This window comes from Orcinus orca, chromosome 1, assembly GCF_937001465.1.
Source record: "Orcinus orca chromosome 1, mOrcOrc1.1, whole genome shotgun sequence".
In the NCBI taxonomy this organism is placed as follows: Eukaryota; Metazoa; Chordata; class Mammalia; order Artiodactyla; family Delphinidae; genus Orcinus; species Orcinus orca.
Window position 1 is genome coordinate 39586165 of NC_064559.1, and position 23449 is coordinate 39609613.

A 23449-nucleotide genomic window follows, 5' to 3' on the forward strand; every position below is an offset into this window, starting at 1 on the left:
ACTATATATTTTCTAAAACCAAAAAAAAAAAGTTTGGTGAGAAGAGTGACATTGTTTTACATTGCAAATCTCTTTAATGACTGGCACAGAAGAAGGAAGCAACTGGATTCTCACATCTGCTTCTGCATTCAGTCTGTCATATGGCCTCTGGAAAATCCAAGTGCTCATTTGTGAGTGAATGAAAATGAAAAGTTACATATTCTCTTACTCTTACTGTAAAAATAGTTTTGACCTTGAGGATCCATTGGAAAGGTCTCGGGGACCTTATTAATTTTTCTGAGGCTGTTTCTTATTCACTTATTAAATAAGAATAATAATATTTACCTCCTAGAGTTATTGTAAGATCAAGTAAGATAAAATTTGTGAATCACAATGCCTTACATGTAATAGCAACTCTGCAAATGTTCACCCTCTGCTCTTCCCTATTCTAACCTCTATGCAAAATTGTTTAGATATGTAAACAAATATATATTTAGGGGAATATATAGGGGAAACCCTTAATATATTTTTTATTTTGAAATGATATTGGTACTTTGTTAATAAGATAGGGTAGTTCCCATACATAGACTATTAATAAATAAACTAAAAAGTACATAATAAAAATCCTTTTTATACTTCTTCTTGCAGGTATAGAATAAAAACTCAATAGTATTTGAGGGGAAAATATTGTCTTGCTGCTGTTATGATAGCTGTGGAGTGGGAAAAAGTCATTACGTTTAAACCAAGTGGTTTTTTTTTTTGAAGCGTCTTTACTTCAACATATTTCTTCCATTGCATAAGCATTTACAGAAAAATTAAAAGATACAATGTGAAATACTGATATTGGGCTAATGAATAGCACCATTTAAGTAAATGTTAAATTCAGACTTGAAAGTGGTTGATTTTTTGAGAAGAGAAAATTCCATTTTTGCACCTTTTAGGAACAAGGAGTTAGAAAATGGCATTTTTCAAAAATTTTCAGCAGAATCTGCCTTCAGTGTCCTCTCTGGTGGACACAATCAGTAATGCTGTGGAAGATTTGACCACTGCTGTGGGGGAAGTCAGCTATGCTTTCACTGACTCGGTTGCTGAACAGGTAGCAAGTATGATAAGCGGCTTCTGCCCAGAAGAGGAAAGCCCTGCAGCAACAGAAGCTGTAGATACTTCTAAACGAGAAAATACCACGTTACCAGAAGTCTCTAAAAACACTAATTGTCAGAAAACACAATTCGATTTAGAGCACCAAGCAAATCGAATAAATAGCTATAATACTTCAGTTTCACAAAAGCAAGATCAAGGAATGAATGAAGAAGGAGTATTTAAACATATTAATAATAGGCAACAGACACTATCAAAATATCAAGAAACCGATACTGCTGGTGATTCTTCTTTGAAAGGCCAGATGAGTGATGGTAGGATATCAGTTAGCAAGCAGTATGCAAGGGCTGGATCTACTTGTCAAGAACTTGAAAGTACTGACAGATGTAGAAAATATGGATTAGGAATTTCCAATAATGGTAAGCATGACCTAAAGGAGGTAAGATTTCAAGAAATGCAAGAAAATTATTTAAAGAAGGCTGAAAAACATATTAAAAGTAAAGGATCCAAAGGGAATAAGTGTTCAGGAAATGAATGTTCTCCAAAAGGTATTTTGGAAAGCAATAGACATATGATACAGAAATCCATTAAGAAAAAAGACATACATCCAGCAGCATCAACTAATTCTAAAGGTAAGTGTTATGGAAAATCAAAGAACAAATAAATCCAACAAAATACTACAAAGTGAAAGGAGACATAAAAACAAAGAAAAACGAAGCCATTTCTGCCAAAAAAGAAACAGCAAAGAGTAAAGATGAAAAATATTCTGAGATAATACCAGAAAAAGGTGAGGTCTCCTAATGTGAGTTTGAGTGATAAAATTTTCTCTTGATTTTTTACGTTAGGAAAGCATCCAAATTTCTAAATTTTTCTATACATGTCTGTATATCTAATTTAAGACTTTCTTGAATCCTCTTACTGGGAGACATTTTTAAAGTCATACAGTTTTTTCTCACAGTCATTTCAAAAGCATTCATGTTATTTGTATACCTCTAATTTAGTTACTGCCCCTGGTCCCTGCATTATTTGGCCAATTTTAAGGGCCTTAATTTTACTTAATGCCCATTTATTTTTCAATCAGAAGTTCTGTGGTTTTCTTAAGTAGTGTGCATACTTTAATTGGAATTTATTTGGTGTGCTACAGTTAGATTTAAAAATTTTATATTTTTGTAACCAACCCTTAAGCCCTTTATACCGTGTTGCTCTTCACATCTTTCCTAGTAAGAATGTACCAAACGTTTTATGTTTTTCCTTGAGAGCAATAGATTTTTATCTTATTGAATAACATGCTTCAGGATATGTATCTATTCATTTAGCCATACATTAAGAGTTTTATATGACATGTTTCCAATGTGTATACATGAACAATTTATTATTATTCATGAGTTCTCTATGTAGAATTAAGATTCCAACTAAGCAGTTATAGTTTTCATCCACAATATTTGTGACAATTTTTAAAACAATTAGCTGACAGTTACTTGGTTTTGGTTGCAGAATTGCTTCATATCGCTAGTTAGTACACCTGGTTATCCTTTAGTCATTTTCATTAATTGCTGATCTGATCACAAGGCCAGAAGTACACTGGCTTTTATTTATAAAAGATACAGAATTTTTATGTATATTTACATTCTCATAAAATAACCAAAATACTGAGTAGCAGTAGAAATGAAGAAGACTGTTTCAGTTCTGCTACATGACTTTGTGCATATTAGGGTCTGCTATTTATCAATTATATGAATGTTTTTTAAATGATATAATAGAGGCTGATCCAGGATGGATGAGCTGATTAAAAAGGAATGCCAATTTTTGGAAATACCTCCATTTTGAAGTCTATTCTTGTAGCAGTTTTTTGAATGTCAGATTCAGTGTTTTTTTGGTAGCCTTGGTTTAGTTTTGGTAGCCTTATTACTTGAAGTAGCAAAAATTAAAAGAGAAATAAAATTAAGAATAGTTTACATATTATTTTATTCATAAAATAACAGTAGAATGGATGCTAGTAATAAATACTGCAGTAGCAATACAGAATTTTAAATTTTGTTTTGTTTTCATTAAGAAACATGCTGCTACCTAAAAGAAATCAAGTATTTCTGAAGTATTCTAGATTATAGTCAGTACTAAACTGAAACATGTTATGTTCTAAAATCGTTTTGAAAATCATTTGACCCATATGGATTGTCCCTTCATTAGCTGAACTATAATGTTGCTAGTACCTGTGTCCTAGGTTCTGACAGCGCTTACAAGGTATAATAAGAGGAAGAAGAGTTTCCTTCTCTGTTCCTGAATGCAGGGCTACTTTAGGTAGTATTTTGTAGTAGGTGAATTTCTAGTTACCCTCCTCAGAACTCTCCTGCTGCCTTAAAGACCACCACCATGGTATCCCACAAGTGCTAAACCCTGGGAGTCAGAATGCCTAGGTTCTAGACTAGATCTGCCATCTCAGCAGATGCCATCTCTGTCCAATAGAACTTTCTGCAATGATGGAAAAGTTCTACATGTCTATATTGCTTCATACAGTAACCACTGTCTGCATGTAGCTATTGAGCACTTGAAACGTGGTTAGTAGCACTGGAGAACTAGATTTTAAATTTTATTATTTCTACTTAGTTTAAATAGCTGCATGTGGTTGGTGACTACTAAATTGGACAGTGCAGAATATAACATCAGTCATAGTTTCACCCTTTGATGGTTTTATTTTGCTGAATTAAAAAGCAGGACTTAGACTAGTGACGTCCAAGCTCCCTTACTTCTAACTGTAAACATGCAGTTTCTATCCCATATTTTAAAATTACTCATTCTGTGTCTCCCCACCTGAATTTCAAACATTGATTTGTCTCCTGCAGATGATCTTAGCTGAGTATAATGAGAGAAATATCTAGACTGAACTAATAAATTCTGACAGCTATGGTCTCTTTATCCTTCTAGAGTTGTTTTATAATTCTGAGAAGGTTGCATCATGGTCTAAATGAATCTCAACATGATGCAGTTTCAAAATTTTTACCTTAAAAAAATGGTAATAACTAGTGCTTTTTTTTTTTTTTTTTTTTTGCGGTACACGGGCCTCTCACCGCTGTGGCCTCTCCCACTGCGGAGCACAGGCTCCGGACGCGCAGGCTCAGCGGCCATGGCTCACGGGCCCAGCCGCTCCGCGGCACGTGGGATCCTCCCGGACCGGGGCACGAACCTGCGTCCCCTGCATCAGCAGGCGGACCCTCAACCACTGCGCCACCAGGGAAGCCCCACTAGTGCTTTTTAAAATAATATAAAATTAATTAATTTACCTTCTGAAAAATTTATTTGAAATTTGGGTATATTCAAGTAGAATTTTCATAGTAAGTCTGCCTTTCACAGATAATGTGTTAAGCTTGGTGTATATGCTTCCAGACGTTTTTGTATGTACGTGTAAACTTATACTGCATGTATGTGTGTATATGTTGCATGTAGGCATACGTATGTTAATCTCTTTTCTTCTCTTTTCTCTTAACATGAGAAAAGCTTCTCTTTTCTCTTAACATGATGTGGTAGTTATTCTTTCCCTGTGAGTACTTGTAAGTCCACCTCCTCATTTTTAATGACTGTATAGTATATCATTGCATAGATGTATCATAATTTACTTAACCAAGGCTCAGTGATGCACATTTAGCTCATATTTATTTTTGTTTTCCTTTGCTGTTAAACACAGTGCAGTAAATTGTCTCAAATACATATCATTGCTCACTTGTTAATTATTTTCTTAGGCTGAATTCTTAGAAATGGAATTGGTAAATTCCTAGAAATGGGTCAAAGACTATGCAGATTAGAAAGTTTGATATGTATAGCCAGATTGCTCTCTAGAAAAGTTGTACCACTTATAATTCCATCGATAGTGTATGTCTGTCCATTTCTTTGTTCTGCTTCTAACACTGAGCGTCATCAGTTACGAAAATTTTGACTAAGATGATAACCAAAAACATCTCTTGTAGCATGAATTATTTGAATCAGGTCCATATGTATTGGCAATACTTATAACTTCCTTTGTGTGCTACTGATGCTTTAAAAATAATTGTGTAAGATGGAGAGCCTTATTACTCTGTTTACCTGTACCGTGGTTGGAAAATCCCTATGACTAATATTATTTATATAATTCAAATATACAAGTCAGTTTTTTCTATTAAAACATAAAAATCTAAAGCTTGGGCTTCTTAAATGAAAAACTATTTTTCTAAAGCTGAAAATTCAGATTGTGTGTATGTGTATATATATGTTTATATATATATATTTGTGTGTGTATGAATATATGTGATACATATATAAGCATGTAACATGTATGTAACTATAGCAAATTAGCTACATTTTATTGCGTTATATTTTGATCTGCTCTCCTTGTCGTTCCAAATAGATAATTCCTACATTGACAAAGATGAGCATGGTTCGTCCTCTGAAAGTGAAGATGAAGCACTGGGTAAATATCATGAGGCCTTATCCAGAACACACAATTCCAGACTACCATTGGCAGATTCTAGACAAAAGAGCTATACTTGGGAAACAAGACAGAAATATAGCCCTCTCTCTGCAGAGTATGATGGATACAGTAGCGAAGCATCAATAGATGAAGGTAAGATAGGTTAAGCTGTTTTTTTTTTTTTACACTATAGTATTTGATTATTTGTTTCTAAAACTCTAGGTGTCTGTGGTTGTACAATAAATAAGAGATAGCATATATGGTAGGGTCACATTTCTGGGAATATAATTTATTCAAATTCAAATCTTTGGGCTCAAGCCAAAAACCAAAACTAAAACCAAAACACCCAAAAGCAAAACACCAAATAATTTAAATACAGTGGTAATTCTCTCTTTTCATAATGAACATATGCCTAGCAATCATGAGATGGGAAGTGTGAATCTGCTGTTGTCTCAGATGGAATCAGTTCCTAAATACCTGTTACAGGAACTGATATGGTCTAAGAATCTCACAGTGTTGAATATGATTCTAGTGTGTAAATGAATGCTTTTTCATTCAGTATGGGCCCTAACATGAGCCAGATACTTCATGTGGCATGAAGCAGAAGGAGTGGTGATCTCTTCCATGTAGGAGGAAAAACTGTCTGAGATAGATTTATTGAGAGCCAGTACTGTATAGTACGAGACTTTAAGGGAAATTTAAGGAATTTTCAAGGATTTTTTTGTCCCCTGTTAATTTTTGCCTCATGTGCTGACATTGACATTAGAAGTCAACCTATGTAGAAGATACAGGTCCACTCTCAAGTGTTTTTATATCTTTCTAAAAGAGAAATAAAAAAGGTTTTACCATTACCTAAAGCATTTTTATTTCCACATCTAAGTAAGTTGTTTGTGTGATTGATACAATGTGTGACTACTCCTAGTAATTATTATATTTATGCCCAGATATGAAGAAAAGGGCAATATATTTTAAATAGCATTTTTATTATTATATCAAACACAAACTAACCTTAATATTGTAGCTGTGGTTTGTGTTTTGGGGCCTGTTACTATTGATGACTTACTCTGGCACATACAGTTGTCAAAGGAGTTAAATTTTTGTATTTGGCTTCATGCTAACTAAAGATTGATATACCTCCCTTTTATTTCTGCTAGTACATAGTACAGTAAGAAATTAATCAAATATGGAAGGCTTATTATGAGATGCTAGGAAAGAAATAAAAAATATTAGACATGGACTCTACCCTCAAAATTACCTTTCTTAGTACTAGAGAAAATAAGACATGTGCTTACAAAGATAACTAAATAATGTAAACCCTGGCTCATGAATAGTAGAGCAGAAAGAGAATGGGTCTTGAAGCCTGATCCTTGTTCACATTCTGGCCCTGTGACTTACCATATTAGCAGCGAAACCTTGGGCAGTGTACTTGATAGTTTCTAGGTTTGTTTCATTGTCTCTAAGTGTGAATAATACCTTGCTGATAGGGTTGTCATGGACGTTAAATGGTATGTGTGGTGTTTTTAGCATAGTGTCTGGTGCGTGATAGGTAAGTGATCAGTAAATGGTAGTCATAGTAATGGGTGGTGAAGCATTGATGGTGATGATAGTGAGTAGCTGCTAGCAAGCCCTGAGTGTGTAGTCTGTGACCCTAGACACTTCCCTTTCTGCAGCTTCAGTTTAGGGTTTTATTTTTCCCTGCTCACTCCTTCTTCTGCCTCTCTGCTGGCCTGATTGCTTCTTCCTTGTAGTCCTATTATTCTCGCGTGGCTCAACAATCTGTGGGAAAAGGGGTGAAGAGAGAAGCATAATCTCAGTGGCTCTTCTGTTCCTGCCCTCACCTCTGGAATCACCCTCTCATTTCATTTCACCTATATATTTAGGACCCACTTGTACTTTTCTACCATTTCTACCCTAAATCATTTGATAAAGCACCCAGGGTAGATTGATTTTAGGCATTCTGAAATTATTTATTTCATAAACATTTGTTGAAAGTTTTTTTATGTGCCATACTAGATCCTGTGGATGTAAAGATGAATAAAAACAAGCTTGTTTTAAAGAGCCCACAGACTGGAGGAGGATGACCAGTGAGTACATGTGTAATGTAGTGTGTTAAGAGGTCTGCTAGTTACGTGAACAACGTAATGTAGAAATACAGAGGAGGACTGAGACTTTGTTTGGGAGGTGGCGAAAGGGGAAGTCTGATGTATGATGCAGCCTTCACAGGATAGGTGAACTAGACTTGAGGGAGAACTGTTCAACCACCATGTAATAGTGATTGCAGGAAAGCAGAAGACAGTGTGTTTCAGTGTCTTTAACCTAGGATCTGTGCTGAATGCCATGCTCAGGAGTTTGGATGTTGTCTTATAGGGAATGTAGAACCCTGGAAGGTTTTCAAGGTGGATAGTGTGGCACTTTTAGGTCAGTGTGTTTAAGAAGGATTATTTAACTACTGTAATAGAAGATGAATTGGAGGTAGGAACTACTGGAGGCAAAAGGACTGGTTAGATAAACAGTGATGAGATCCTCATTAGCAATGTTAATTGAGGGACAAAGAATTTGTAGATTGAGGGATGGTCTCAGTATATCCTGGTGAGTGACTGAACATATGCAATGAGTAAGGAATTAAGATTGTTTAATTAGTTTAGAAAGCATGTGGGAGGGAGATAATTTAGTTTCAGTCATGCTGAATTTGAGGTGTCTGTGGAATATCCAGGTAGAGGTGGATATCCTTGTTGGTAAAATACTGTCATTGGGATTTAGGATGGGGAGATGAACAAGTGGTAATGTAAGATAACAGTAGACTAGGAGGATAGTTTTTTGTATCATAGATTATTGCTAATTGAAAAATCAAAGATTGCTGTGAGTGCAAAATACACTCAACAGCAACCAGTGGAGTCAGGGAAGAATAGGAAAACTTGATTAGAGAGGGAGATTTCAGAGCTCCAGATTTTAGAGAAAAGCAATTTCAAGTGATAGTAAGTTCTGAACATGCCCACAGGCAAAGATGCAGAAGTACGTATAAAATGCTAAAAGGTTTTAAGGAAGGGAGTGAATTACCATCCATTGGGGAAGATGTGAGAGAACATCCATGAAAATGGCAATTGGGTTCAGCTTTGAAGAATGGGTATAAAGTTGAAAAGAATAAGCAGAGGTATTTTAGATAGAGGGAAGTTCATAAATGCCAGAGTACGCAGTGGTAAAATGTAGGGACTATTTCAGGACAAGAGAAAAGTCCTCTTGGCTCTAACATAGGTGTATGTATGTATATGTATGTGTGTGTGTGTATGTGTGTATATAAGTATATATATGTATATGTATCAGTATATCAGTATATATACTGTATATTAGTATATACACACATATATACACACACACACACACACACACACACACACATATATATATGTAAAATAAAAAGGAAAGAGGTGAGGTCTAAAGCCTGGAGTGCCTCACTGAGTAGAAGTTTGGATTTAATTTGTTAACCAGTGAAAACTCACTAAAAGTTTTTCACCAAGGAACCATGACCAGAGATGTGCTTTAGAAACAGTAATGTAGCAACAGGAAGGCTATAGGAAAAGACACCAATTAAGGAGGTCTTTGGAGTCATCTGTGTGGGAAATGGTAAAAATCTGAATTGAAATAGTGGCAAGAGGAATATAGGAGGATAGGAGAGACATTACAGAGGTGCAATTTACTGGATTTAGGAACTAAATGTATTTGGAACATTAGAAAGAAGGAAGGAAGTGTCAAAGATGACACTAGTTTCCAGCAAGTATGACTAGGAAAATGATGAGGTCATTAATATAAATAAGAAATCCAGAGAGGGATGGTTTTTTCTTGGATGGTGGGTTGGGGTGGAAGATAAAAGTGGTTTTGTGTATATGGTAAGGCAGAATATTTAGGCAACTGGAAATGGCTGTGGATCTTGAAATCATGAGTGGAGTTTGGGAGAAGGTTTTTTTTCAGATTGTATATACTTAGAGAATAGGAACCAAGGGAAGGGATTAAATTGTTGAGGGAGAATGTATGGAGAGAAAAGATAAGAGAGTCATTTCCTTTCATTAACAGAGAATTAAGGGTGTCACTTAAACAGAGAAGAGAAAGTAACAACCATAAAGTGGGGAACCAGGAGAATGTTGCATTTCATCAGACACGGAAGGAGAGTTTTGAATGCTACACCACAGAGAAACTGGGGAGGATGAGAATTCAGACAAGCCCCTTTGTCCAGTAGAAGATGATCAGTTACTTTCAGTGTACATTTTAGTAGTGTAGAATCATACATGAGATTGAAGGTGGTTAGGAGAGAATAAGTGGAAGAGAGTGTACATTTGCTGCCTGCACTTTCATACCACTTGTTCTCTATCAACTTTCAGAGTCAAGAATCTTGAGAGGTAGTTGAAGGGGTTCACCTTCTCCCTCCAACCCAACAATAGTAACCCTCCTCTGGTATATATTTGGGAAGGATGGGGATTTGTTTCTAATACACATTTGAGTCTCTGCCAGGTGGTTGTGCCTCTGCATAGTTGACTCAGGAGAAGTACTGCTCACTTCATGTCTGGTCACCTAAGAGGGCTACTGAGTATAGTTCTCTTATAGGATTTGGTTCATTCTCCTGAGGTACAAGGAAGGGGATCGGTAGAGTAGGTTATGCTTCTCTTTACTGCTCTGACCCTTTGTTCTGCATACTATTCTGCAGGTTTATGGAGGTAACACTTGACTAATGTGGGTTGAGGTGACTAAAGGGAATTATAAGGTAGAAGGAAAAATATTTTTAAATGTACATTTTTTACATGACATATTGTTACCTCATTAGGGCTGGTAAAGAACCATTACCCCATTTCTCAATCTCTGAATAATTCCAGTAGAGAAGCTTTGGAACAGCCAATATTGGAAATATCTAAAGAGTAGAGAGGGTCAGGGAGGGCCTGGATAGGGATTAGGAGGACCAGTGCAAGAGAACTTTCTGATCAAGTAGGGAGAACTACCATTCATTGAGCTCCTACTGTGTGCCTGACTCTGATAGTTTCTGTACACATTGTTATACTTAGGCTTCACTGCAACACATTGTGGTAGATAAGATTATTTCCATTTTACAGAAGTGAGAGGAGATTTTAGATCAAATAAGTAATTTTTAACCCAAGGTCACACAGTAAGTTTATAAAGGCTGTACTTGTCAAGTCCACTGCAAAAATGAATGATGCTTTAGCTTCTGTTTGGTCATCACTGCTGCTTTAGTGTCCTCCCTAAGTCTCTTTCATTCATAATTAACCCCTTCAGTTGGGTCCTTTAGAGCAGTTTATATATTATAAATCTGAAATACAGATACTGTAGAAAAAGTAAGAAAATATTATGGCCTCTATTTGTTGATCATATTTTCTCCTCTAGGTGGCCATGTTAATCTTCCATTTTTTTGGAATACAAAAGGGGATAATATCTATAAGAAATTTTTCTAGGAAAAATAAACATTAAAATAATTTATCAAATTTCTTTGTTCACAATTTTAATTTATTTTACTTTGTTGTTCTTAAAATTAAGCAGATTTTCTGATAATCCTCTTATTTTAAAAAGGCCTAAGAGTTAGATAGTAGGTTGTGATATCTTGTTTAAGTTGGTAAGATAGAACAACCTTTGAAATTCCATTCATGCTATTTAGTACTTCCCATTTTTATATTAGATAGGAGAAGCCTATTAGATTTTATATAAACAAACTTAGTGTAAAATTATTAGAATGTCTCTGTTATTTATAGATTTGCATTCTCAGTTCACCATAGAGATTACCAAGCTATATTTACATATGGCGGAATAGCTATATTATTAAAAATCATATGATGTTATTTTTTTTGGTGAGTTAATTTTAAATGCTATTAAAAATAATTTCCAGCATCACTTATGTCTTAAGGGTACATGTAACCCATATATATACACACGCACACACTTGCCACTCTCTTTCTATGGCTGCTTCACAAGCTCCATGCTATTGATTTTGATGTTTTCTTAAAATTAGGGTCATTAAAACACATTTCTTTATTCCTTTTATTTAAATGTTACTTTTAAAATAATTTAGTACTTAAGAGTAATAAATTCTTTGTTTATATTTTCTTTAAGTGTATTTTAACTGCTTTATATTGTTCTGTTGATTTTCACAATTTCTGTGTGAAGAGGGTAAGTATAAAAAAATTGTGTCTGTGTTTTCCAGATGCCTTTGACACAAAAATTTTTAGTCTTAAAATAGTAAAAGTTATTTATATTACATGGTTTATTTAGATTTTTGATAAGCCTTTTCTTTGACTTCAGGTTTTTGTTCGTGAACATTTCTCCTCTGAAGAATTCTTTATTTTGTGTGTGTGTGTGTGTGTGTGTGTGTGTGTGTGTGTCTGCACTCTAAGTATGACCAATTTGGGGAGAAATTGATCTTGAAGACTTTTCCTGCATCTTTGTGTTTTGGAGATCTTTTTATGTGATGAGATCAATTGTTACTAGTAGTGTAGAATTCTTTTATAGTTCTACTTTTGCAGGCCACCTGTGACCTGTAAAATGAGATGTCTTTGTGCAATTTAGGTAAAGGCATAGCCTGCTGGGTGGATGAATTAGAAAGCAGTACCACCTTTGAGCAAACAGTTCATCATGAGAATATAGCTCAGTTAGCAGATACCACCTATGTAAGAAGAAAAAGGCATTCCTTCCTCTAGGTGTAAGCTTTGGTGGACCCAACGCACACTGTACTTAAGCACCCCCCTCAGCCAGGTACTTATTGCAGTGCACAGCCTACACAGCCATACACAGTGGTCCTAAAAACCTATTTTTATACACTTCCAGTCTTAAAATAAGCTGGTGGGATTGCTGTGTTTTCCATGGTAAATCTATATATATCTTTCATAATTTTTTTTGTCTGAGATACTTATCTAGTAGTGGAATGATAGAAATTAAATCATAGACATTAAAGATATCCTTAATTGACTGATTACAAAACTGACACCTAGAGACGTGCAACTTTACTAAGATCATACAGTTCATTAGCAGCAAAACTGAGGCTCTAAGTGTTTGTAACCAGAGAACAGGTCAGTGCTTTTAAAAAGAACTATTCAGTAACCAAGCGAGTAAATAAGAGAGATACACTATAAATCGAACATGGCCTGTGTCCATTGCTAGGGGTTGAGGTATGTCTGGGAAGTGGAGGAATAATGCTAATGGCAATCTGACAGTTAATAGGACCTGACACTTTACAGGTTTCTGTTAGCAAATCCTATAGGAACTCAGTCTCAGATACATTTAGGGAGCGTTACATAGAGTCACAAATGGACTGACAATAATCTTATTACCTGAGGGCAATAATGGGTGGTTTAAACTGACTAGAACATCTGTATTTGCCGTAAGTTTAAGCTTACCAACAAGGTACATCTCCTAGGAAACTGTCCCTAATGAGGGAGGCAAGTGTGTTTGTACTTTGTGAGGTAATCTCTTTAAGGAAATGGAACACTCAAAGCTATTTCTGAAGACTAGGCCCAACATGGCTGTCAACTTTGGAGCCCAGGGAAGAAACCCTCACTGTTTTAGAGTATAGTAGAAATCTGGAGGATAGCATGGTGGGAAGGCCCTATGGTAAAGGAGCCCTCCAGCCAGAGGGATGTTTATTAATGTGTCTACAGTAATATATATGTTTATTGTGTTTCAAGCTCTGCTGAAGTCTTTGTATAGAACTTAATTTTATCTTCACAGAAATATTTTAATTTTATTACTTACTTATCTGTTTAATTAATTAACTTTGAAAAAGCAGCAGCTTAGAGAGGTACATTAACATGCCCAAGATTGCTATCTCATTGTTCTAAGAGAATTTCATGAAGACTTTGGACACCTAGGAAAATCAAGAACCATACAACTGGGAAATATCTGGGGTTTTGGTCTCAAACTTAGATATGAAGCATATTATGCCTGCTGTATTTAGCAGAAAACTTGAGCAGCCCTTAAGGAAATACTGGTGATTTATTACTTTACCTGCTAGGCTTATTCCAAAAAGCCAGAGCTGTTTTTTTGAGATACTATAAAACTTCATGATGGACTATTGTGGGAAATCACTTAGATAAGGGGAAGGATTTTGGGAGTTGGTTCCTATGGGAAGTATTCCAATTATCTTGGGTACAGAAATCTAGAACTAGTCTCCTGTCACCTGCAGATGTGATTGTATTAAGCATACCACAGCAAAGAGCATAAGGGTCTATGCAGGTGGCACACTACCTGTGCCTGCAGTGTTACACCTTAGTTTTATTATTATTTTTTAATGTTTGGCAGAAATCTTGACTCTAGACCTTTGCTTTAGAATATGTGATAGGAGATTTAGGAAGCTCCATCTAATATTGTCTTTGTAACAGTCTCAACAGTAATAAAGGTAACACTATCACTATGATACTTAGGTATAGTTCTAGGAACTGTGAGAAGGCAACTGTTGTTAATATGGGCATCTCTGATAATAATAATAAACTAATCAACCAATAAAATGCTACAGCTTCCCTTGTGATGGACTGGTAGGAACTTAAATGGTAAATACTAAGAAGTTAATGTCTTTCACTCATGTTCATACCACCCAGAATCAAGCACCATTAGTACTTTAGCATATTTTTTCCAGAAATTTTTTATGGCTATATTTTTAAAAACTTTATGTAGTAATACATTGGATACATTTTGCTTTTAAAAATTTAACCTGTTAGGGTGGAGAGGGATGGGTACTATTGGCTGCCACCTCATCACACTTCCAAGCTGGAAACATGCACTGTGGGGAGGGAGGCTGCTAGTACATGCAGTAGCTAGGCACTGAAACTCGTGTGGTTAGCCCTGGGAGAGGGCTCCATCTAGGTGCATGGAGACAGCCCTGAGGGCCTGGGATGTGGTCTGGACCGAACCCAATGTCAGGATGTGCATAGCGGGACATGGCCATCAGAAAATACCTCGAGACAAACAATAATGACAGCACATATTGGGATGCAGCAATTGCAGTTCTAAGAGGGAAGTTCCTCAAGAAACAAGAAAAATCCCAAACAACCTAACCTACCACCTAAAAGAATTAGAAAAATAAGAACAACGAAACCAAATGTCAGCAGAAGGAAGGAAATAAAGATCAGAGAGGAAATAAATAAAATAGAGATTAAAAAAACAATAGAAGAGATCAACAAAACCAAGAGCTGTTTTTTTGAAAAGATAAAATTGACAAACCTCTAGTCAGGCTCACTAAGAAGAAAAGAGATAGGACTCAAAAAAACAAAATAAGGAATGAAAGAGGAAAAATAAATGATACTGCAGAAATACAAAATATATATAAAAAATATTATGAACAGTTATATGCCAACTAATTGGACAACTTAGAAGAAATGGACAAATTTCTAGAAACATACAGCCTGCCAAAACTGAGTCAAGAAGAAACAGATAATTTTAACAGATCAATCACTAGAAGTGACATAGAATCTGTAATAAAAAAAACTTCCTGCAAAGAAAAATCCAGGATCAGATGGCTTCAATGGGGAAATCTACCAAACATAAAAAGGAGAACTTACACCTATCCTTCTCAAACTATTCCAAAAGATTGAAGAGGAGGGAAAACTCCCAAATTCATTCTGTGAAGCCACCATCACCCTGATATTAAAACCAGACAAAGACACTACAAAAAAAAGAAAATTACAGGCCAGTATCTTTGATGAGCATAGACGAAAAATCCTCAACAAAATATTAACAAACCAAATCCAACAGTACATAAAAAGGATCATACACTATGATCAGGGTGGATTCATTCCAGGTTTGCAAGGATGATTCAACGTATGCAAAGAAATCAGTGTGATACACCACATTAACAAAAGAAAAGACAAAAACCATATGATCATCTCCATAGATGCAGACAAAGCAGTTGATAAAATTCAACATCCATGCATGACAAAAACTTTCACCAAAGTGGGTATAGAGGGAACATATCTCAACATAATAAAGCCATTTACAGCAAACCCAACAGCCAACATAATACTCAGTGGTGAAAAGCTGCAAGCCTTCCTGCTGAATTCTGGAACAAGTCAAGGATGCCCACTCTCACCACTTCTATTCAACATAGTATTGGAAATCCTAGCCACAGCGATCAGACAAAAAAAAAGAAGTAAAAGGTATCCAAATTGGAAGGGAGGAGGTAAAACTGTCACTATGTGCAGACGATATGATACTCTATATAGAGAATCCTAAAGACTTCATACAGAAACTATTAGAACTAATAAATGGATTCAGCAAGGTAGCAGGATACAAGATTAACATACAGAAATCTGTTGCGTTTCTTTAACAATGAAATATCAAAAAGAAAGTAAAAAACCAATCCAGTTTAAAATCATGTCAGAAAAAATACCTAGGAGTAAACTTAACCAAGGAGGTGAGAGACCTATATGCTGAAAACTATAAAACATTGATAAAGGAAACTGAAGAGGATTCAAAGGAATGGAAAGATATCCCATGCTTTTGGATTGGAAGAATTAATATTGTTAAAATGGCCATACTACCCAAAGCAATCTACAGATTTAATGCGATCCCTATCAAATTACCCATAACATTTTTCACAGAACTGGAACAAATAATCCTAAAATTTATATGGAATCACAAAAGACCCAGAATTGCCAAAGCAATCCTGAGGAAAAAGAACAAAGCTGGAGGCATAGCCTTCTCAGACTTCAGACAAGACTACAAAGCTACAGTAATCAAAACAGTGTGATATTGGCCCCCAAACAGACATATATTATAGATCAGTGGAACAGAATAGAGAGCCCAGAAATAAACCCAAACACCTGTGGTCAGTTAATCTACAACAAAGGAGACAAGAATATGCAATGGAGAAAAGACAGTCTCTTCAGCAAGTGGTGTTGGGAAAGCTGGGCAGCTACATGTAAATCAATAAAATTAGACCACTCCCTCACACCATATACAAAAATAAACTCAAAATTGTTTAAAGACCTATATATAAGATATGACACCATAAAACACCTAGAAGAGAACATAGGGGAAACATTCTCTGACATAAATTGTAGCAATATTTTCTTAGATCAATCTTGCAAGCAACTGAAATAAAAGCAAAAATAAATGGGACCTAATCAAACTTAAAAGCTTTTGCATAGCAAAGGAAATGATCAACAATACAAAAAGACAAACCTATGGAATGGGAGAAAATATTTTCAAGTAATACAACCAACAAGGGCTTAATTTCCAAAATATATAAACGGCTCATACAACTCAATATCAGAAAAACAATCTAATCAAAAAATGGGCAGAAGACCTAAATAGACTTCTCTCCAAAGAAGACATACAGAATGGCCCACAGGCGCATGAAAAGATGCTCAGCATTGTTAATTATTAGAGAAATGCAAATCAAAACCACAATGAGGTATCACTTCACACCTGTCAGAATGGCTAGCATCAAAAAGTCTACAAATGGGGAATTCCCTGGTGGTCCAGTGGTTAGGACTCCACACTTTCACTGCCGAGGGCCTGGGTTCAATCCTTGGTTGGGGAATTAAGATTCCGCAAGCCTGTGCAGCACAGCCAAAAAAAAAAAAGAGGGGTTTGTAAAGCACCTATACTCCGATAAAAAAAAGGGGGGGAACTCTCCTATACTGCTGGTGGGAATGTAAATTGGTACAGCCACTATGGAAAACAGTATGGAGGTTTCTTTTTTTTTTAATTGTTTTTTTAAAAATTAGTTATCTGTTTTATACATACTAGTGTATATATGTCAGTCCCAACGGAGGTTTCTTAAAAAACTAAAAATAGAGCTACCATATGATCCAGCAATCCTATTTCTGGGCATATATCTGGAAAAGACAAAAACTAATTTGAAAATATACGGGCACCCCAGTGTTCATAGCAGCACTGTTTACAATAGCCACGACATGGAAACAACCCAAGAACCTATCAGTATAGCTAGTGGGAAGCAGCCGCATAGCACAGGGAGATCAGCTCAGTGCTTTGTGACCACCTAGAGGGGTGGGATAGGGAGGGTGGGAGGGAGGGAGACGCAAGAGGGAAGAGATATGGGAACATATATATATGTATAACTGATTCACTTTGTTATAAAGCAGAAACTAACACACCATTGTAAAGCAATTATATTCCAATAAAGATGTCAAAAAAAAAAAACAACCTATCAATAGACGATTGGCTTACGAAGATGTGGTATCTGTCTGTCTGTCTGTCTATCACATGGAGTATTACTTAGCCATAATAAAGAATGAAATACTGCCATTTGTAGCAACATGGATGAATCTAGAGAATATCATACTGAGTGAAGTAAGTCAGACAAAGACAAATATGATATCATTTATATTTCAGAATCTAAAAAATAATACAAATGAATCTGTATACAAAACAGAAAGAGACCCACAGACATAGAAAACTAACTTATGGTTACCAAAGGGGAAAGGGAGCGTGGTGGGGAGGGATAAATTAGCGGTTTGGGATTAACAGATACAAACCACTATTCGTAAAATAGATAAGCAATAAGGATATAAATAGGGAGCTATGTTCGATATCTTTTAATAACCTATAATGGAAAAGAATCTGAAAAAAATATATGTGTATATAACTGAATCACTCTGCTGTACATGTGGAACTGACAAAATATTGTAAATCAACTATAATTTAAAAAAATTTAACCTGAAAGCTAAATATTCCCTTGATCCCTTCACCCTTTCTCAGAGGCAACCATTATAACTGGTATATATGCTTCTGGTCCTTGTTTTCATACTTTACATATACATATAAACTGTTCGAAGAAAGTATACTTTTGTGTGTTTTTAAACTTACATTAATGTACCTTTTTCCTTGTGGGAAGAGGAGTAAAGTAGATAGTAAAAGGAAGTCAGGAAATATCAGTTAATGGAACAGCTGGATAAGATCAGAATTTTTCCTCATTAGACTCTGAACTTCTTTAGACCAGGGACTGAGTCTTCTGTTTTTGTTTTGTTTTTTTTAAAGAATCAATTTTATTTATTTATTCATTTTTGGTTGCGTTGGGTCTTTGTTGCTGCACACGGGCAACGTGTAGTTTCTGTAGTTGTGGCAAGCGGGGCAACTCTTCACTGTGGTGCGCAGGGTTCTCCTTACGGTGGGCTCTCCTGTTGTGGAGCACGGGCTCCAGGCACACGGGCTTCAGTAGTTGTGGCACACAGGCTCAGCAGTTGTGGCTCACGGGCTTAGTTCCGCGTCATGTGGGATCTTCCTGGACCAGGGATCCAACCCGTGTCCCCTGCATTGGTAGGCGGATTCTTAACTACTGCACCACTAGGGAAGTCCCGAATCTTCTGGTTTTAAATACACCTTTCCTCCTATCCCTTCGTGCCTAATGTAATCTGATTAAAGCCATTAAGTAATTTTCTTAGGGTGGGTTTATATCTCAAAGAGTTAATCTAAATTAATTTACAGTTAGTGCACCCGTGGAAGATTCATTATAGGTAGAAGTTTCTAAATTATCACTTGTCTATCTAAAACAAAAGAAGTTAAACAGGAAAAAGGGGGAAAGGAAAACCTAATCAGAGCATTAAAACATGAAATCATAATTGTCTATTTATGATGTTAACTCCTCATATATCTTTCTCTCATTTTTTCAGAAGTGATTCTGACTCTGTACTGCTTAGTTAAAAATCCATCACTGAGAAAGAATGTAAATAGTTACAAATGAATACTGGAACTGAAGAATATATCGGTGTTGTGTTGGTTTCTTATTAAAAACTTTATCGTGAAGACAATAATTAGAAATTGATTGATTTCCCTATACTGTTTTCCCAGTTTGCTCTTCCAAGTTTCTCATTCTGCACTTTGAGTGTGGTACAGACTTAACTAGGCATTTGCACTAAATTTATTTACATGTCCTCTAAACTTGTTCACAACACTTCTGAAATTTTAGCACTTTTTTTTTTAAAGAGTTTGTCTTGAAACTAAACCTCAGTGTGAGGAGAGATCATTCAAATATCCTTTCTTTCCAGTTTCTGCTATAACAAAAGATAGAATATGAAGTTAAGGGAAGAATAAGGAAGACAGTTATGACCACGAAAGCGTGAACCAAATTGTTTATATGATAATGTCAGAAGGCTATGTCTTACCTGTCCCATGTTTGGGCAGATATTAATCATGGTTTGAATTTCAGAAGGAAAGGGAAAAGAGACCTGAGTGAATGCAAACTTTTATTGGGCAATGGGGATAGACTGTGAAAGTGGAATCAGACATATAACTATACAAATCATACATCATGGCATACTCCTGCTCCATTCATGTTGAATAATTACTGAGCTGTTTCAAAGAGGAAAATATCAACTTAATTATCAGTTTTTGGTGAAATGAAATTGAGGTTCTATTTTAATTTTAAAATTCTGAAAAATCTCTCATCTAAGCAGTCTTGATGTGGGGCTCTCCTTTGGAGACTTGCTGCCTTTGAGAAAATAAATTACATTGAAATCTCTGATGCGTGAATTCAAAATTACATTGAGAAGCTGAGAGGTGTTTTGATGCTTTGGCATATCTCTTTCCTTTTGCTTGATATCTACTCAAAGGATAACGATTTTCTTAGAACATATGGTTATATTTAAGTCTCTGAGGTGTTCAGAAATACCGTCAACTGAAACTAAGGTAATTTAAATGGATTTTGAGAATTCGTATGGTAGTTATTTAAGGCCTAGACAGTTACGAAGAAAGTTCTTTTCTTTTTACAATTTAAACCATCTTTTAGTTATTGTGCCTTGTCTTAGTAGTTAAGAGAAAAACATACTATGGGATTTTGGTCATTGGTAACTTTGGAAATGCTTCTTTAAGTATAAATTTAATTAAGCATCAATTATGAGGAAAATATTTATAAACTAAATCTTTTAAAATTTCATAATGAACAGCTTTTTCAAGATGATAGATTAAAGTATTTTTGAAGTCTAAAAAATCTGTATTTTTACTACATTGACAAAAGATTAATTGCAGTTCCATAAATTACATTAGTTATAATATGTTGAATGATTACACTATAGTAAACACTATTCTAAACACTTTACATAAATTAACTCTCTTAATTTTCACAATAATCCTAAGAGACAAATGCCGTCAGTGTCCATATTTTGCAGATGAGGACACTAAGCACAGTGAGGCCGAGTAACTTGTCTGAGGTTGTACAGCAACTGTGTGAGGGAGCCAGGATTCAAATACAGTCATCTGTCCTCAGATCTGATGCCCTGAACCTCTCCACTGAAATACCTCTGTCTTTTTACATAACTTTTACACCTAAATAAGTTCTTAATATTGCTGTTTTTATTATGTAAGTAATACATGTTCATTATTGAAAAAATCAGAAGTTACAGATGAACGAATAGAAGTTACTCATATTCCCACCATCACAAAACTATTACTTTCATTTTCATGTATCCTTTTATAGATATTTCTCTTTGCATGTGTATTTTTAAATCAAAATGGCTTCTATTTTACACAGTGTGTAGTAATCTGCTTTTGTTCGACTCAAAAATATAGTTTTCCTTGCCAATATGTATACTTCTATGACATCAAATATACAAATTGTATAATATATTACTACATGGATGTACCATATTTATTTAGTAATTTCCAATTACTGACATTTAGTCTGTTTCTTATTTTTCCTTATGAATAAGGTTGTTCTTAATAATTCCTAAAATTTGACTTCTTTTCTACCGTGTTCTTTGACATTCTCTGTTCCTTCAAGATACTGACTTGAATTGCACTGCTCAGAGGAGCTTTTTTCACTCTGTGATTATGTTTTCTGTGTGTTGTTTTTTTTTTTGCGGTACACGGGCCTCTCACTGTTGTGGCCTCTCCCGTTGCGGAGCACAGGCTCCAGACGCGCAGGCTCAGCGGCCATGGCTCACGGGCCCAGCCGCTCCGCGGCATGTGGGATCTTCCTGGACCGGGGCACGAACCCGTGTCCCCTGCATCGGCAGGCGGACTCTCAAACACTGCGCCACCAGGGAAGCCCTGTGCTTATGTTTTTAATAAGGCATCTGGATGTGATTTGTGCATGTTCATGTTTTGTATAGTGCCAAAAACAATTCAAGGTGCAGTACATTTGTGAGGGCATTGTAGTGACTCAGAAATGGTGATGTTAAAAATATTTAACAACTGGTATGGTAATATAAACTAATATATTAATCAAGAGGAAATAAAAATTGAATATAGTCATTTTATTCTCTACCTAAATTAAAGTTTTTCTATTATAAAACTAATTACCAAAGGGTATAAGTTATAGGAAAAACTATCAAGTTATTCTAGTAATTTCATACTCATTTAATTGTTTTTAGATATTGTTGCTATGATCTTCTGTTTGCTGCTATTACCAGCTAAATGATATGCTTTTCTGAGCCATTATTTGACATTGGGAACTATCTCAAACTCTTCCAGTTATTTTCCCATTAAATTTGTAGTCATTAGTTGATTTGTCTTAATAACTAGAAACTTTCTCTTAATAGTAATGTTATTTATGATACAGAATCCTATATCAGTTTCTGCTGAACTAAAAAATTATATGAAAATGTTTTCTAGTCTGCATAATACTGACATATTTTTAATATATTCACTATCTCTAGAAACACTAAATGCACAAAAATAATTTATTGGAATGCTATATTTAATAAAGTTGAATTTAATCCATCAAGATAGATGAGAGAGAAAGAAAAAGAAAGAGGTGAACTTGGGCGCTTTGTTTCTGAGCTGCCCAGGTTTGAATCCTGACTCTGCCATCTTCCTCTCTGTGCTAATATTTTCTTATCTGGTAAACAGATGTGATGCTAATAAATATAATACCAAAACAAGCTAATATTTGTTTATAACAGTGCCAGTCACTGGACAACTGATAGGTAAAGGTTAACTCTCATTTTTAGTAATGAAATTAATATTATTATGCCACTGTTGGGTAGGCATTCAATGAGTGTGTGAAACTCAGAAGAATATTAGGAAGGGGTTCCCTGTCCTGGGCATCTCCCCAGCTTCATATTGCCAGCCTACCGTGATCTCTGTCCCATTACAGGAATGTTTGCAGTGCAATACCAAGATGATGCCTGCAGTGACTTCCATTACCACCTACTCCTCTGCCATCCTTAGATCTTTCAGAGCCAGTCCTATAGCGGCTGTAGTTACCATAAGGAGCTGCATGAGGGGATGTAGACAGGCAGCAGGTAGCTATAACTTGGGTAGACCAGATGGACATTGAGCATTCGTTTGCTGGAGGGCCAGTGCCAATAGTGTCTCCTCCTGTAGTGTCTGTGGGAACATGTCAGGATAGGGCCTGGATCACTGCTGGGTGGGTGCTAAGGCATCCTTTACCCAGGGCTTCTGAGGTAGCCAGATAGGAGGCCTTAGGTTAACCTTCTAGAGTCCCTGTGGTGTCCAGGAGATGGAACTTGGGGTGGCTACTTGCTAGACAACAACCAGCCTAAAGGAAGTTTCCAGATGACGAAACTGAAGCTATACTAGTACTATATGGTGAATGTCAGCCCTGAGCTGATCGCTGATCATGGTTTGATTACTAGTGAAATAGGTAAAGCCCAATAATTTACCAAAAATTATTTCCTAGGGGTAGTATATGTGTGTAGGCAATATATGAATGCTTAATATTTACACTGCTATTGAGAGATCTCCAGCATATATTAAGTGGGGAAAAAAAGCAAGGTCCAGAAAAATGTGTGTACTATACTACCCTTAATGTGAGAAAGGGAGAATATGTTTGTATTTGCTTATATTTAAAAATAATGGAAGGGAAAACAAGAACTTTAACAAATAGTTCCCTGCAAGGAAGGGAGGGATGGAAGGAGGGAATGGGGTAGAGGGGACAGGGATGGAAACTAGACTTCTCTGGAAAGCCTTGTTTTACATAATTATAAAACAGAATTAAATTTAAAAACACACCCTAAAAACCAAAAGTAC

The 23449-nt window shown here is 35.8% G+C and overlaps 1 protein-coding gene across 1 annotated transcript in view; it reads left to right on the forward strand.

The window, feature by feature from the left end:
- Positions 1-937: 937 nt before the first annotated feature.
- Positions 938-23449, forward strand: part of SYT14 (synaptotagmin 14) — a 156272-nt gene continuing 133760 nt past the window's right edge. The window contains 3 exon segments of the mRNA XM_049701418.1: positions 938-1724; positions 1727-1864; positions 5453-5668. Coding sequence (XP_049557375.1) covers positions 938-1724; positions 1727-1864; positions 5453-5668 — 1141 coding nt within the window.